At 48.5% G+C, this 15,905-nt stretch overlaps 2 protein-coding genes across 3 annotated transcripts; one reads left to right on the top strand and one right to left on the bottom strand.

Moving 5' to 3' along the window:
* Positions 1–123: 123 nt before the first annotated feature.
* On the bottom strand, positions 124–8,180 carry LOC100501378 (U-box domain-containing protein 4). 2 transcript variants are annotated; one of them, XM_008650141.4, is made up of 5 exons: positions 7,773–8,180; positions 6,254–6,528; positions 3,174–3,287; positions 682–2,724; positions 124–579 (listed from the first exon to the last, which is right to left on the bottom strand). In XM_008650141.4, exons 2-5 carry the CDS (start codon positions 6,521–6,523, stop codon positions 520–522), a joined length of 2,487 nt encoding a protein of 828 aa, XP_008648363.1. In that variant the 5' UTR covers positions 6,524–6,528; positions 7,773–8,180; the 3' UTR covers positions 124–519. The 2 variants fall into 2 exon arrangements, with proteins under 2 accessions (XP_008648363.1, XP_008648364.1); XM_008650142.4 differs by having other exon boundaries at positions 7,778–8,164.
* Positions 8,181–11,666: 3,486 nt separating this feature from the next.
* Positions 11,667–14,596, top strand: LOC100275738 (uncharacterized). Its single transcript, NM_001149750.2, has 2 exons — positions 11,667–12,763; positions 13,521–14,596. Exons 1-2 carry the CDS (start codon positions 12,161–12,163, stop codon positions 14,160–14,162), a joined length of 1,245 nt encoding a protein of 414 aa, NP_001143222.1. The 5' UTR covers positions 11,667–12,160; the 3' UTR covers positions 14,163–14,596.
* Positions 14,597–15,905: the final 1,309 nt, after the last annotated feature.

Raw genomic sequence — 15,905 nt, 5'->3', positions numbered from 1 at the left:
CTATGGTTTTGGAAACTAGGTTTGTTATATCCAAACACCCGGCAGATATCAAAAAACCACGAAGTATTTTACAAGAACACGTAGCGTTTATCCAATACTTCAAAAATACTTTGCGTCCAAATGTGGCCTTATTTGGTAGCTGGTACTACAGATCAAATAAATAACTTGTACAACCATCGAACCATCATAATTCCACAGGCCACAGCTAATAGAATATACATACAGGACAAAATCAGTGAATATGCAAGTTGCTACCAACGGATAAGCTGTACAAAAAATCCTCAAAAACGAAAAAGAGAAGAAAAAAAAACATACCATCTCAACAGACAACACTCACCGCCCACAACACTTACATGAGATGAGCAATAACAATCTCAATCTATAAACAGAGCACAGGGCACTGCATAATTCCAGCCAACGCATTTACCAGCGCCAATCAGTAACAGTCAACAGGACCCAATCACGATGATGGGCATAAAAGGTGACGCTTTAATGTACACTACAACACAAGGGGGAAAATCATCTCCTTGCTGAATTCCCATGTCTTTGGCTCCGGAAGTAGCTCAGAAGCGCTTGTGCCTGCACAACAAATAGTGAATCAGAGTTCATCAAATCAGCATTACCAAAGTGTCTGCTGCATTTTCTAAACGTAAGAAATATAGTTTGTGGGAAGCTGCGAACCTTCTCTCTCGCACGCGGTGTTCCCGACTGTGAAAGGGCGACTAGAGGGGGCACTGCGCCCTCTTGAAGAACTATACTGCAAAATCTGTTGCTGTTTGTACAGAGCTGAAGCAACGCGGCCGCAGCATTCTCCTTCCCTCTTGCAGAGCCCAACTCAACAACTTCAACAAGGGCTGGAATGCCACGTGCCTGCCCAATCGCATTCCTTCCTTCTGGTATCGTAGCAAGGTTTGCCAACACAGCCACAGCTTTGTCGACCATTCCAGCAGCAGGATCCATAAGCTCAACCAGATGCTGTACAGCATCAGCTTGCACGATGCGAGCTTTATTCTCATGAAGAATCGACAGGTTAAACAATGCTGTAGCTGCGTCTTTCTTTCCTCGAGGGGTGCCATTTCCTAGCAAGTCTACTAGAGGCTTGATGGCACCAGATCGTCCAATCCTCACTTTATTTTCTTCAACAACCGAGAGACTGAATAGAGTAGCTGCTGAATTCTCTTTAGCTTCAGGGTTCCCAGTCTCAAGGACATGAATGAGAGGGTCGACAGCATCAGCATTTGCAATAGCAATTTTATTGTTGTCATTGATCGACAAATTCAAAAGAGCTGTCACAGCATGTTCTTGGGTTTTGGCATCTGGTGAATGAAGAAGACCAACCAGCACGTTTACAGCCCCACAGTTTGCAATGACAATCCTATTCTCCATGTTGTGCTTAGCTAGAGAACGAAGATCTGATGCTGCTGATCTCTGAACATCTATGGAATCACTTTTCAAATCATCAATCAGCTTCCGAACCTGATTCTCAATGGCAGAGAGATCACTCCGTGTATCCATCGTTGATGAAGATATAATTCTGGGGAAACCCCTATCTGATGGTTGCCGCCTTATAAATTGTCTAGTACCCAATCTTGCAGGAATTAAGTGTTCCCTTTGAGGAACAGAAGAGGCTACGGGCGCAGCACCGCCATCTGTAACCTCTCCAGATGCATCACTACTGTAATTTGTCCTATCGCTTGGAACCCTTGTCACCCCATTGTCACATTCCCCATCAAGTTGACCACTATTTGGGAGACTACCATTCAATGAAGAGCTAGCCAAGTTGTCCTGCAGATTCCTATCTAAATTAGAAGATTGAAATGCTTCATCAGTAGAATGTTCTGACATTTGTCCAATCGAACCAGCACGCTTTGCTTCCATACTAGACTCTCTTGTTTCAGAACCTGCGAGAGATAACCTCGAAACATCTGGTGCAGAACCATTTGCATTTTCTGAAGTTTGACTCGTCGATACCTCATGACCAGGACGGTTTGCATGCACATGAGAATTCTGATTGGCCAAACTACGAGGAGAAGATGCGCCATTTAAGTTTCTCAAGTGCACATCAGCTTCTGGGGACCCAGGAATATTAGACCTTGACACAAGAGTAGGATGTAGAGGGCTGCCACCTGCAGCACTCAAATCCTGAAGGGAGGAGGCAGCAGAAGGAAAGTTCAACTTCAGTGATTTTATAGGATCAGGGAGCCTAATGTCATGTGATTCACACCAGTTAGCTATCAGAGCCTTCACAGTATAATTAGGTATTAAATTGGAGTGGCCAAGTCTTTGCCGTGTTTTTGGGCAGATAGTAAAACCCTCATCAAGCCATAACTTGATATAAACCCGCTCATAGGTCTGTCCAGACGCTACAATAACAGGATCAGACATCAGCTCCAAGGAAAGGGGACAGCAAAAATCAGGAGGAATAGGGACACCATTGATGCTAAGCTGTTGTTTTTCCCTGAGAAGATGATCATGCATATAGTTGACCAGTGGAATCATCTGCTCGGCTAGCTCCAGTTCTTCACGATTCTCACTTCGTAGTGCCCTTGTTCTGAGATTCTCAAGGGAAACAGCTTCCATGTACAATTCCATGTTTGTTGACAAGCTCAACAAACTTGATAGTTTCAACAGATTCTCAGAACTCACTGCACCTGTCTCTGCAAGCTCCATGGCAACCTCCTTAACCAGATCAAACAGGTGCTCATAATTTATGTCCTGGAGTTTCTACAGAAGAATAGAAAGTCACAGATGAGTTGGATTGAGTGCGGAAGAAAAATTAGGGTCACAAACAAAAATCTATATCTATATCTTAACACCACCAGCCTTAAATAACAACTGCAAGCTATCCAGACCATCCTCCACTAGCTTTCAATCATAACATGCAAGCTGTCCACATCATCCTCACTAGATGACATCACCCACTAAATCTCAATCTCTACATGCAAGCTATCCACGCCATCCCCCAACTAACTGCAATTACTATTTCAATCTATAAAAAAATGCAAGGCATCCATACGATGTTATTTATTTTGATGTTCCATCATCTTATAATCCGATCTAAGACTCTTACTTTTTTATTGTATTCTTTCATAAATGCAACAGCTTTATTTATAAAGAAGCCCACCACCGGGATATCCTTCTAGTAATAATAGAAAAGAATCACTTTTAATTACCTCAATACATGTGCATGCACGAGCAGTCAGAGAAGGCAATAGCGAATGAACCAGCTGGCACAACTGAAGGGAACATCCCTGAATATCTGATATTACTGACTCAATTTGCCAACCCTGTTTAAAGTAATAATATCATTACCAAATCAGAAATGCAGGAATAGCTTTCAATATTTATGGCACTCGCTAAACAGTGTTAGATAAATAGCTAAAGTTTGCAATATACAAAGAAATAATATGCCAAAGTTGGGGGCAAATCCATGAACATGAAACATTCCAAAATCATATTACACCTACACCAACAGAGAAAAAAGGGCTCCATGTGTAATGGTGTAAACATCAAGGAATATCCAGTTAAAAGGACATGTATACTGTGCACTGTGAGTAAAACTGAACCAATACCAATTCATACAAGTTCCCTTGTACATGAACACATGGTTTCAAATCGTCCGATTAATCGCGGTTAATCGTCCTAGTCAGTCAGATGAAGTCGATTAGGGGCTCCGACCCGATTAGGTAGTCTGGTCGTCCGAGTAATCATCGTCTAATCACGACTAATCGGTCGATTAGGTATTTACTGCGACCAGAAATTGTGAACAAGGAAAGCCAGCACCGGGTGCAAACTTGGCGCCTCGTTTTCCTTTCTGGCGCCTTATTTATTGGGGCTAATAAAGGAACCATTTAGCTGATTGGCTGGCTTTCCAAATCTGCTTTCCTGTTTTGATCTCTCCCTCTCTATCTCTTCTCCTTCATAGACGACCGGCTGCTGATCCATCGTTCCTGGGCTCCTGGCGACTCCTCAGTCCTCCTCCCTAAGAAAACATCCGGCAGTTGCTCCTCCTCCTTGACCAACTTCGGTGGCTAATCCCTGATCAAGAAGACAAGCACTGCCTGCTCCTCTAGTCCTTGACCAACTTCGGCGACTCCTTCACTCCTCCCTGACCAACTCCAGCGGGCGACTCCTCTGTGATCATCTGAAGGTAACGTGATCCCTGTCCTGGATAAAGCATGTAGTACCTAACTATATATATTTATATATGTCCTGATTAGTACATGACGTTTAGGACGCCTAGGTGGATGACCTGTCACCGATTAATCGGCCTGGTCGATTACTCACCTAATCGGTCACCATCAATGACATGGCGACCAGGCGACTTGAAAACCATGCATGAACACTTTATGTTTATAACCTTATGATGGCTTCACCATTTTATTTCTGTATATAGGCCCTGTTTGCGAAAGGGCCTCTAGCGTAATGGTTAAGGCTTCCGAGTAGCACCTCTAGGTCCCGGGTTCGATTCCCCTCGAGGGCAAATTTCAGGCTTGATTAAAAAAATCCGCTCGTTGTGCCCCGCCCGCTCTCGGGTTACGTCCTGCGCGCCACCCTCCCGGCTAGGCCGTTGTAGAGTAGACGGTTACGGCCCTCTAGTGATGGGGGCCCAGGGTTCGGGGATTTTCTCGACCAAGACCATGTTTCGGTCTCTTAATATAATACCGGGAGGGCGGACTTTCCCTCCCCGGCCGAGTTTTTTTATATAAGCCCTGTTTGGGAGAGCTCAATTCCCTAGTTCTTCAGCTCTGCTCCTTGAATATCTGATGGAGTGAATGAGTGATTTCATTGGATTCCTAGGAGGGAGCAGGGTGGTGAGCTGATGAGAATCGATTCTCTGCTGGTTCCCACCAGAATATAACAAGGAGCAGGACAAAGTTTTTTAGCTCCTAGTGTAAATGGAGTAGTGATTCTCTCCTGCTCGCCAGATGAATACAACAAGGATCAGTTGTCTTTGATGGTTGGAATTCAAATATAGCGCTAATCCTTAGTTGGGCAAAAGAGGAGATGCATCGATGGGAAATAGCGGAGGCAAAAGGCATTTCTTACCTGGCAGCCCCCTTAGCTGAGCCCTAGGGACTTCCCTGGCAGTGTGTGGGGGGTTTTTTTTGTTTTCCGAGATGGATTCCTTCCTATATGCGTGTTTCTGGCCCCCGTAAGTGGTCTTTTGTATTGGGCCTTCCTTTAGACCCTGTTTTTTTTTCTTAATATAATGAGGCGCAGATCTCCTTAATCGTTTGACCTTTTCTTGTGTCCATTTTAGATCTTGCTGGTCCTTGTGGGTTTTATCTCTTTTATGTGTTTCCCCGTTTCGTTGTTTTCGGTTCTCCTTTGCCTTTGTTTCCCTTTTCTGTTCTTTGGGGGTTGAGCTCTGAGGTTTTCATACGGGGTTTCATCTCTAGCCTACCCCAACGTGCTTGGGACAAAAAAGGCTTTGTTGTTGTTGTTGTTGTAATGAGGCGCAGATCTCCTGCGCGTTTTCGAGAAAAAAAAAGAGTGTTTGGCTGGTTGGGAGTGATTCTCTTTGGAGAAGTTGAAGCCAGCTCTTCCAAACAGCCCCATACTACGTGCTATGTATTTACATGGTGCTTAAGTTGAACAAGTATGCTAGCTAGGTAAACCATATTATTAACTGATAAAAATGTCAAATGCACATTTATCTTATTTAAGCAAGTCTAGTTAGAACATCTTGGCTGTTTACCAATAACCAAGGTCAATCCCAGGCACACTTCAAAGGCTATTGTACAGAAGATTGATAGTTTTAATTAACAGAAGATGTGACCAGCCATAATTAATGTTAGCCTAAAGGTTGAATATATGACTCTTCAAAATGCTTCAATTACTATAAATATCTATGCTAGCAACAGGAGCTAAATAGTTACAATGTTTCAAGGGCCCAGAGTACAACTTATTAAGATGATAGTGACATAGCATCAGCCTGATGCCTTATCTTGTTAGTGTAAATGACTAAATGCTAAACAACAAGGAAAAAAGAGGGAGAGTAAGGTTAAATAGTGATACTAACATATAAAGCAAAATATTTGTATCTTGCAGGTGCCTTTATGATTCAGAGTTTTCACATAAATGAATCAAAAGAGAATCAGCTTCCTAGTAAGAATTGGAAATGATACAGCGCTGTTAAAAACGACAGACTGGCTTTCCTTGAGCGGCATAAGTTTAAAACATAATATATGGGAAGTGGCGTGAACAAGTGAAAAGTGGCTATATTGACTCGTATTTTGTATGCACTTACAAAACATATTTTGCCGGTTGTCTGGTGCCAGTTTCCAATAAGACCTGAAGCTTCATTGACAGCGGTGTCAAGATCTCTTAGGACCTCATTAAGTTGCTCTTCGGGAGACTTGCAAAGATCTTCAAGAAGGGGATTCACGATGCTTGAGATATCATATACATTTTTGCAATACTTCTGAACAGGCTTGGGTCTCACAGTAGAGACATCAGATGTTAAGGCGCCAAGACAGGTGATACTGTTGAGCAGAGTGCTTGGAGAGAGATTATCCATCAACACTGTTGAAGAACACATACATGTGAGGGCGAGGCTACGTGAACTCAAAATTACTGAAAATGAAAGAACATTCATATATGTTGTCTGTAGCCTCATTAAAAATATACAATATGTTCTCACTAGGCACATACTATTATGGGTGCATACTTATCGGTAGTAGACCCAATATATCTGGTTTGCTAAGCTATAATCCATTTCCACCTGCATCGTGACATCCCTTTTTGATCCACAATAATGTAGAATATGCATATCCGCCAATCTAGATGTTGACTGATAGCGTGTGTGATGTGCATAAAAATGACAACAAAAAAATTGTAGGCTCTGTGTGTGCTGACTCTGAACATAGAAAGGTAAGGGTGTGAATGAAGAATAAACAGAGAATGTTTGTCCTAACTTTATGTTTTAGTGATCCCAGTTAGCTTTCCTTTTCCTGATTCATCAGCGTGCCGTAAAGGTCGAAATGGCCATTACGGTTCCACGGTATGCTGGAGACAACACTGTGTACCGTTACGCGCGAATGCAACAGAATCTAGGCCGGGACGAAGCCGGGGCATAGGTAACCGACAACGATTGAATTGAGCAGCAGATGTCATGAGTACGGCAGCTAGCGCGAGTAATAACGGCTCCGAAAGGAGTGGGGTGGGGGGACATGTGGCGTATGCAGTATTGCAATTGCAGGAAGCAACGGTCAGCAGCGGTGTTGCTGCAGTGGCGGCAAGGGCCAAAGCAGTAGCTGAATTGGTCGTGATAATAAGCTAATAGTTTTAAATGCTAACATCATAGTTAACCTAGGATTTGAATACGAGGCGTAGGGAAGGAAGGTTTTGAGCAGCTAAGTACTCGTACGTCCCTACCTTCCTCGCTAAGAACATGGCATCTCAGTGATGGAGGCAGGCGGGAAGCAAAGCAACCTATTTGGACGCGGGGGGAGCGCGCCAAATGCTGGGCCGCGGCTGGAACGGCGCTGGGCGGGGCTCCGGCCCCGTGCTGAGGCGAAGGGAGGGCGCGGGAATGGGGTTTGCTGGGGGGAGATTCTGGGCCGGGGCGCGGACCTCTAGGGGACCGGTAGGGTGGACGGAAGGAGCGAGCGGGAGGAAGCAAAAGCATGGGGGGAGAGGGACGGAGGGAAGCGATGATCCGCGCGGGTGACGGCGAAGTAACCCTAGCGAGCGAGCGAGCGGGCGGGCGGGATTGAGGGGGAGCGGGGTTTGAGGAGCGGGGAGAGGAGGGGAGGGTGGAGACTCACCTGACCTGACCTGGAGTCGTGTGTCGGCGACGGCGGTGGGGACGGAGGAGATCCGGGGGCGGATGGACGGCGGTGGGCCTGGTCGGAGGGATCCCTTTCCCCTCTCTGTCTGTCTGTCTGTCTCTCCTCTCGTCCGGCGACGCGCAGCGGAGGCGACAGGCGAGGAGCTGACGATGAGACTCGACTACGCGAAGGCGAGGGCGAGAAGAGGAGAGAGAAGGGGGAGAACTCGTCGCCGAGGACGAGGAGAGCCAGAGGGTGGTGGAGTGGTTGGGCTCGGCAGGCACGGCACGGGTTTGGTGGGCCTGGCCTGCTTCGTTGCACTGGATTGGTCCAGGCAAACAAGCGAGAAAGAGAGAGAGGGACAGGGTGGCAGCCACCCAACCAAACCAAACCCAAGCAATGACGCGGTCGCCGGTCGGGGTGGAGCCTTGTTCGCCGTCGCCGACGACTGTTCCGTTCCGTCGACTAGGAACGTTGACCTGTGCGTCAAAGCAATAGTAGTATAGTTTGTTTGCTGGGCCAACAAGTATAAGGCCGAGTCGGCCTTCGATGGAGTTGCGCCGGCCCGCCACGCCCACACCAACCAGACGACCCCAGCCGTCTGTCTGCTGGCTGAAGTTGACGGCCGGTAGCTAGCTAGCAATTAAGCCAGAGTTGGGCAGCTAGCTAGCTTGGATCCTGGAGTGCTGCCGCATCGTATCGCATCGCATGCAACAGGAAACAACTAGCTGTTGGCGTATCCTGCTTCTGCAAGATGAGACGCGAACGGTGCTTTGTCTGATGGGTCAAGGTCGTTCCGTGTACCGGGAAGACGAAGACGACGACGGGTGACTGTGGCGGCCTGCCACGCGCACCAATGCAAGCAACGAGAAGAAGAAGAAGAAGAAGACGAGGACGAGTGGACGACGACTCGGTCTGGGTGAGGGCAGGGTCAGAGTAGTCTCCTGTTTGCAGCTGCGTGCGAATGGTCCTTCGTGGCCCTGACCGACGACTGACTACACTACGTCGACGCGGCAGGCATGCGACTGCCGACTTCGACTGCGACTGCGTTTGGGAGCAGAGCAGGAGCAGCAGCTGATTGCTTGATTCATTCAATCATCCGACAACGTTTATAGTCATCATCATCAGAGCATGATGCATGGCATGGCATCTGATACGATTCGCAGGCAGGGGAGACAGCCAAGCCAATGCATGGATAATGCAAGAATCCTATATATATTTCCATGCATGCATGTGCCCGCCAACGATGCATGCATTGCATTCCACGTCGACCGGATGCATTGCTGGACGCGCGCGTGATGAAGGCGGCGCAAAACAATGCCGCCGCAAAAGCGGCGGCGCCCGGCCCCACTCCACCGTCGCGGACGCGGTGGCGCCGTCACATGACGACGCCCACGCACCTAGGCAAAACGCATCCACCGCCTCGGCGGCACGTGCTCGCCTCGCCGTCCACAGCCACGCGGCCACGCCCCCCCTCTAGCCTCGCGTCCGCCGGCGGTCGACGCTCGCCGTCCACGGCCACGCCTCCCCCGCGCGCTCACCAATACCATGAGCATGAGGATCGGCTGCACCTGCTTGCCCCGAGGCCGGTCCAGCAGCGGTCAAGTGGAGCCGCACAAAAGCACTCACGCGCGGGGCACCGCCTGTACAAACTCCGATGCTGCCCCCACTCTCTTCGTTCCTCTTCCTCCTTGTGCCCAAGCCGGCCTTGTTGCATTCACAAAGGTCTGCTTACATGGAAATGGCTGAGAGCCAGATCGTAGTGTGTGTAATATCCTATGTTTTCTTGCCACCCACCGATATGTTTGCCTTATGCCATCTATGTAGAGTGTATTCTTTATGAGCCAGAGATTATGCCTCTCATCCGAGCTTCAAGTTATACTCTCTTCATTTCTTTTTAGTTGTCGTTGGATAGTGCAATAACTATTTGGGTCTAAACAAGCTATAATCCAGTCTTCTAAACCCTTGGATCGAAGTCGAACCCTATATATAGTTACAATACAGCCCTCATGTGAACATTCTGAAACATTACTTGGCTCTTCCATTCTCTAGAGAGTTACTTCACTTCCCCCCTTCTACAATGGCAAGGAAGGAGTAAGGTTACAACAGTCTAACCTTAGATCTCACAAGTTAAGACCTAACTAATTTCATTTTCATCATATCATGGGACATTGTTGGGACGTCCTTCTTGCCATACCTGCCGCAAAGGGTACATATATGTATCACATCCATTGTTATTTGGGTTTGAGCTATTGGGTATGATGTAGTTGATAGACCCTTTTTGTACTTGATAATACTTCAATATACACTAATATACGGACGCGTGGCTATAGAGTTCATACATGGCATGCGTGATGATGTGTCATATATAGTGGTATCAAGTACCACGTTGTCTAATTGGTGTCAACAACTTACAAATGTGGTATATCTTAAGAGTTAACCGATAAGCTAGCATTATGGTTTGAAATAAGCTTAAAAAGACATTGTATGGTTTAAGACTCGGTCGGAGTGTTGGGACCTCGATGCCCATGAAAATGAGATCCTATCATATCATCATCCATGTTGTCGTGTGATATTATACCTCGATGTCATTAGTCATGATGCCGACGTCGGGATCGAAAATAAAATTGGTTTTTCCTAGAAAGTTTTACGAAGAAAAACCAAAATACAAGAAATATAGGCACACCAACCTTTTTAAATTTCTACATTATTACAAGCTCGTTGGTAGTACAATCATCTAAATTAACATGTAGGGGAGGAAGTAGAGGGGCTGCCGAAGCGCCCGACCACAGATTAAAAGTAGTAGGAAAAGGTTTTCAGACTAGTGTCCAAATATCTCACTTCGCTCATCACGCATAAATATAATAAAAGATTAAATGTCTCTATCCGATACAAGCACCACGACATCGTCCTTATCGTAGTCCGTGTCATAATCCTAGTTGGCCTGTGCTACCCTCTAGTCATCATCTCATCGTTGTCTGTCTGAGGGTTGCCTTCCATCTCCTCCATGGCACAACCACGACCGACAAACACCAGCGTACGTCATGGCTAATTAGTTAGGTTGCCCACTACATGGTCTGTTGCTAGACCACCAGCACCACAAATGGTAGACTTAGTAGCCCTTCTTTAAATCATTCGTGCGGAGAGTCAAATTGAGGACTTAAAAAGTGTTACCTAAACGACCTTACTAATTACCCGTTCACCATCAATAAGATATTGAAACAAAATATTCAAAAAATCCAACCTGAAATACATTTAACTTTCTTCCTCGACTCCTCGAGCACATTTTAGTTACCAGAATACTGGGTGGATAGCACGCTAGCGTTGACGGTTTGGCGCTGATCAAATCCAACGGGTCAGCGGCGGTAACAGATGGACATCCAGCGACGAATACAAGCACCTTCTACTATACGGCACATAGCTGAAAACGGCTAAGGCACCTGCGCCACGCGCCACCGGCGAGCGGGCCCCACACCCCGGACCGTTCCACACCACTTGCACCAGGCACCAAGCCCTGCCCCACCCAGTACGCCAATGCCTGGGAAGCAAAGCGAAGCGCGTGACGAGCCGCGAATTCTCCACGCCGCGTGGGCCCACCGTACATACGGGGACACGTTGCTGGCCCACAGTCACTCGCGCTCGCCGCACGCAGCACGCCGCCGGCCCAAACGGACGCAGCCCGCTTCCTTCCCACGCGCTCGTCCTCGGGCCAGGTCCAATCCCAGAGCCTTTTCCCCCCTTTCCTCGCGGAGTGTACTCGCGGGCCCCACGGTCCGCCACCCCACCCCACCCCGGGCCAGCGCCTGCGCGCGGGCCCCGCCCGCGTTTCTGACCGTTTCGCCCCTGCCCCGGGGCCTCTTTTTTTTTTTCCCTTCTCGGGGCTCCTCCCTTCCCCTTCCTCCTCGCCGCCCGCGGCGACCTCACCGAGAAAGAGAAATCTCGCTCGCGGTCGCGGCCAAACGGCGGGGTCGCCCTCGCCTCTGCCTCCGATAAATACACGCGCTCGCTCCCCCTCCTCCCTCGAGCCCAGTCGCGTCGAGTCGACGCTCACTCTCTCTCTCCACGTCCTTCCCTCTCCACATCCAGCTGCGTATCCACCAATCGACAGCGACCTCCTCCTCCACGCGCTCCGCTCCCCCTCCCTCCCTTTCCCTTCCCTTCCCTCTCCCTCCCTCCCTCCTTAGCCGTTAAGCGTCCTCCCCTCCGCACCGCGCGGCGAGGCTCGTCGGCGCCGTCGAGGCCCAGCTGCCCCTCCCTACAGGAAGCGCCCGTCCGACGCCGCGAGCACGCGCGCCTCCTCCGCTCCCGATCTCTCCACGCGTGCCGGAGATCGGCCGCGGCGGGCTCCCGATCCCGCCCGATCTACCCCCGCGCTCCCGGCCGAGATGTGGGGCGGCGACTCCAACGCCAAGCAGATGCTCAAGTCCCGGGGCGGCACGGGCGTCGTCGGGGGGTTACCCGCGGCCGGGGACGAGGAGTCGGACTACTTCCCGCCCACCCCGCGCAAGGACTACTGGTGGTCCACGGGCCTCCTCAAGCTCGTCACCGCCACCGTCATCTTCATGGGCGGCGTCGTGCTCGGCCTCTCCGTCAGCGGCAGCGTCGCGCGCTACTACTACAACGCCTCCCACGCCGAGCTCTTCTTCCCGGCCACCACCTACGGCTGCGACCCGCGGGACCGGGACTGCGGCATGGGCCTCGCCTTCAGGGCCTTCGTCCACCCGCCCCGCCTCGCGCACTCCATGACCGACGACGAGCTCTTCTGGCGGGCCTCCCTCGTGCCTAGGGCCGAGGAGTTCCCGTTCCAGCGGGTGCCCAAGGTCGCCTTCCTCTTCATGGCGCGCGGCCCCATCCCCTTCGCGCCGCTCTGGGACAAGTTCTTCCGCGGACACCAGGGGCTCTACTCCGTCTACGTCCACACCGTGCCGGACTACAAGCTCAATGTGTCCAAGAGCTCCGCCTTCTACGGCAGACAGATCCCCAGCGAGGTATTATCGCCTCTGCCTCCTTCCTTTTGCTTCTACATTCGTACAATGAATTAATCACCGTCCAAAAAGAAAAACTAAAATGATAGTATTGATTCATCCATTCCCTTGTCCTGTTGTCACCCTGGCATGAATCTTCGCTAGCAAGTAGTAGTCGCACATTGCAATCCATCAGCTTGGGAATTTGCATCGCATTATTGCTGCCTTTGTGCAAAAGAAGGGAAAAAAATCTGGTTGAGTGGCAGATAGCTGGTGCCTTGGTGGCCGCTTGTCATGCTAGTTGGTGGCTGCCATGTGCCTGACTTGATTGAGATACGCTGTGTGCAAAATGGCTGAGGATTTGCTCTAGTACGGGAGTGGGAGAGAATATGCGTGTTTGCTTGTCCCAATGCTAGGTTGGTAAACTACTTAATTTGTTCAACAACTAGTGGCGCTCACGAATTTCAGATAGGTGGTGATGAGATTCTTGCTTGACAAATGTTCCACTTTTATTAATCATTTTTTACTAAAAACAATAGTAAAAAGCCAGAACAAGTTCGCGCTGACCTGCAATCATGAATTATTACTTTCCCCTATTCTTTTTGGGCTAAAGTAGTGCTTTTCCAGTTTCACTGTAATTCACTGTAATGTAATGTAGTGCATTCCTTCTTTGTTTCACATCACAACTCCCGCACCTTATCGTGTGCTTGCAGTTGATGCTCCTTATTGATGGATACCTTTGTTCCACCACGTTCTAATATTTGATTTCTTTCAAATGCAGGAGGTGTCCTGGGGATCAATTACCTTGGTGGACGCTGAGAAGCGCCTGCTGGCCAATGCCTTGCTGGATTTCTCGAATGAGCGCTTCGTGCTGCTCTCAGAGAGCTGCATTCCCGTGTTCAACTTCCCGACGGTCTACGAGTACCTCATCAATTCGGCGCACAGTTTCGTCGAGTCCTACAACATCGACACCCCTCAGTGTGCTGGCCGGTACAACCGTCGCATGGCTCCCCACATCATGGCAGATCAATGGAGGAAAGGGTCAGAGTGGTTTGAGCTTAACCGCGAGCTGGCTGTCCAGATAGTAGCGGACTACAAGTACTACTCCATCTTCAGGAAGCACTGCAGGCCATCCTGTTATCCAGACGAGCATTACATACCGACTTATCTTCATCTGTTCCATGGGCCACTCAACGCCAACAGGACTATCACATGGGTTGATTGGTCAAGAGGAGGCCCGCACCCAGCAAGTTATGGTGCCACAGACATCACAGAAGACTTCATCCAGGCCATCAGGAATAATGGTACGCAGTGCTTTTACAACTCGAAGCCCACCTCTGTCTGCTACCTCTTCGCGAGGAAGTTCGCTCCTAATGCTTTGCCACGGCTGATGAACCTCACCTCGACCGTGCTGGACTTCTGAGCCGATTCTCACCATGCGGGCGGGCGGGCGTCGTTGTCAGCATCTCGCTACTGAGGTATATCTATGGATGCATGTGCCGGTCGGGAACTAGAGCTTCTATACCCTGCTAGATTGGAGTCTGCGACATGTGTCTCACAATAGATGAATGATCAGAGGTGGGTTTTGGTGTATGCGCCTCTCGCGGATGATGACGCAGTGTGGGACAGTGAAAACAGCCTTTTCACTCGCCCTGAAGATGATCTCCGCGAGTGATCGACAGATGGCGCCGCCTACGGAGATGACGTTTCTTTCACCTCCCATTCTTTTTTAATATATCATAGTCATATGATAGAGGATGTCTTCTCTTCTTCTTCTTCCTCCTCCCTATCTATCTCTACTGTATTGACTCGGTCAGATACTAATTTCTGTGAATATAACTTATCCATCATTGCTTTACTTCAAATCTGGCGCTGCCAGATGCCTCCATATGCTTGGTAGTCTGTCTCTCTAAACCTTCAAGCAACAGGTTGGCATTTGTTGTTCTGTCGATGATGCTGATGCACAAGTATACGGGCAAGGCAAGCTAGCTAGGGATGCAGGCAGCAGAATATGCCATATTCTTGCAGACAGTGCACATCATGTACAATTGTGGCTGTCAGTCTTTTCCGGCAAGGGGTAAAAAGTAGGCTCCTTTCTTGAAAGGCACACATGAGCATGCCTATACCATGCTGTTGGGTTTAGATTCTTGATCAGTTCAAACATGGGGGATCCTGTGTTTTATTCTTGCTTTTTTATCAGTTGAAACAGATAGCCACGAACATGCTTGATTGCCTTCATTTGACAGATGAACCAATATTCTAAGATTGGCTGGTGAACATGGGGGACATGATTTAGGCTGGTGGAGCCTTGTCATGCCCTGGTGTTTGTAATGTATAAAACCCACGAGCAAAGGTCCCTGGACCATGGTATTATAGTGGGTGGGTCCCTTTGTGCTCTGTATCTAATCTAGCCTTAGTCTAATCCAGGCATTAGTTTATGTGCTGCTACCTGTTTGTTTACTTCCACATATATATGGTTGCAGTGCAGCTAGATGCCTTAGGGCTTGTTTGTTTTGCTCTCAATCCATGTGGATTGGGTTAGATTGAGTGGATTTAAATCTCACACAAGTCAAAATATTTTATAGTTTTTTTTTCAATTTCATACTATTCATATTGGATAGAAATAACCGAACAATGCCTTAGGAAAAATCTGGTGTGTTCTTTCTTGTGTGTGTGAGAGAGTTCTGCTGATGCTGTAGTGGTGTTTTTTGATTCGTGACGAAGAGAGGTGTGGTGTGTCTCTGAGATTGGGTGGAAGCGACCTGTTTGTGGTGCTTGGTGCCGTCCAAGCAAAGGCGATTTGATTCTGTTGTGACCTGGCGCGCTCTGGACTAGAAATAAGAAGTATGGGACTTGAAAGTAATGCGTCCTGAACTTTGGATCTGTGTGTGTGAATTGGTTGGGGAAAAGAAAGGTCTTGGACTAGAAACAAGAAGGGATGAAAGTGATGCGCCATGAGTTACGGATTTCTGCCTCTGTGAATTGGTTGAGAGAAAATGAGAGAGGGGGTAAATGGTTCACCTTTAGGCCTAGTTTGAGTACTCTATTAATGAGTGAGATTGGAATGTGTTGAGATGTGTTGATAGAGTATTTGATCTATTGAGGATTTACACCATCTCTAATCACTCCAAAACACTCTAATCCCAAAGTATCGAAACTAGGCCTT

The sequence above is a fragment of the Zea mays genome, chromosome 6, assembly GCF_902167145.1.
Source record: "Zea mays cultivar B73 chromosome 6, Zm-B73-REFERENCE-NAM-5.0, whole genome shotgun sequence".
Lineage (NCBI taxonomy): Eukaryota > Viridiplantae > Streptophyta > Magnoliopsida > Poales > Poaceae > Zea > Zea mays.
This window is presented reverse-complemented; position numbering and strand designations above follow the sequence as displayed.

Excerpts from the sequence above, each read along its gene's own strand:
- LOC100275738 (NM_001149750.2), top strand. The coding sequence starts at position 12,161 with ATGTGGGGCGGCGACTCCAACGCCAAGCAGATGCTCAAGTCCCGGGGC. Across the intron at positions 12,764-13,520 it reads GCAGACAGATCCCCAGCGAG|GAGGTGTCCTGGGGATCAAT; the intron begins GTATTATCGCCT and ends TTTCAAATGCAG.
- LOC100501378 (XM_008650141.4), bottom strand. The coding sequence starts at position 6,523 with ATGGATAATCTCTCTCCAAGCACTCTGCTCAACAGTATCACCTGTCTT. Across the intron at positions 2,725-3,173 it reads GTGCATGCACATGTATTGAG|AAACTCCAGGACATAAATTA; the intron begins GTAATTAAAAGT and ends ATTCTTCTGTAG. Across the intron at positions 580-681 it reads CACCGCGTGCGAGAGAGAAG|GCACAAGCGCTTCTGAGCTA; the intron begins GTTCGCAGCTTC and ends TTTGTTGTGCAG.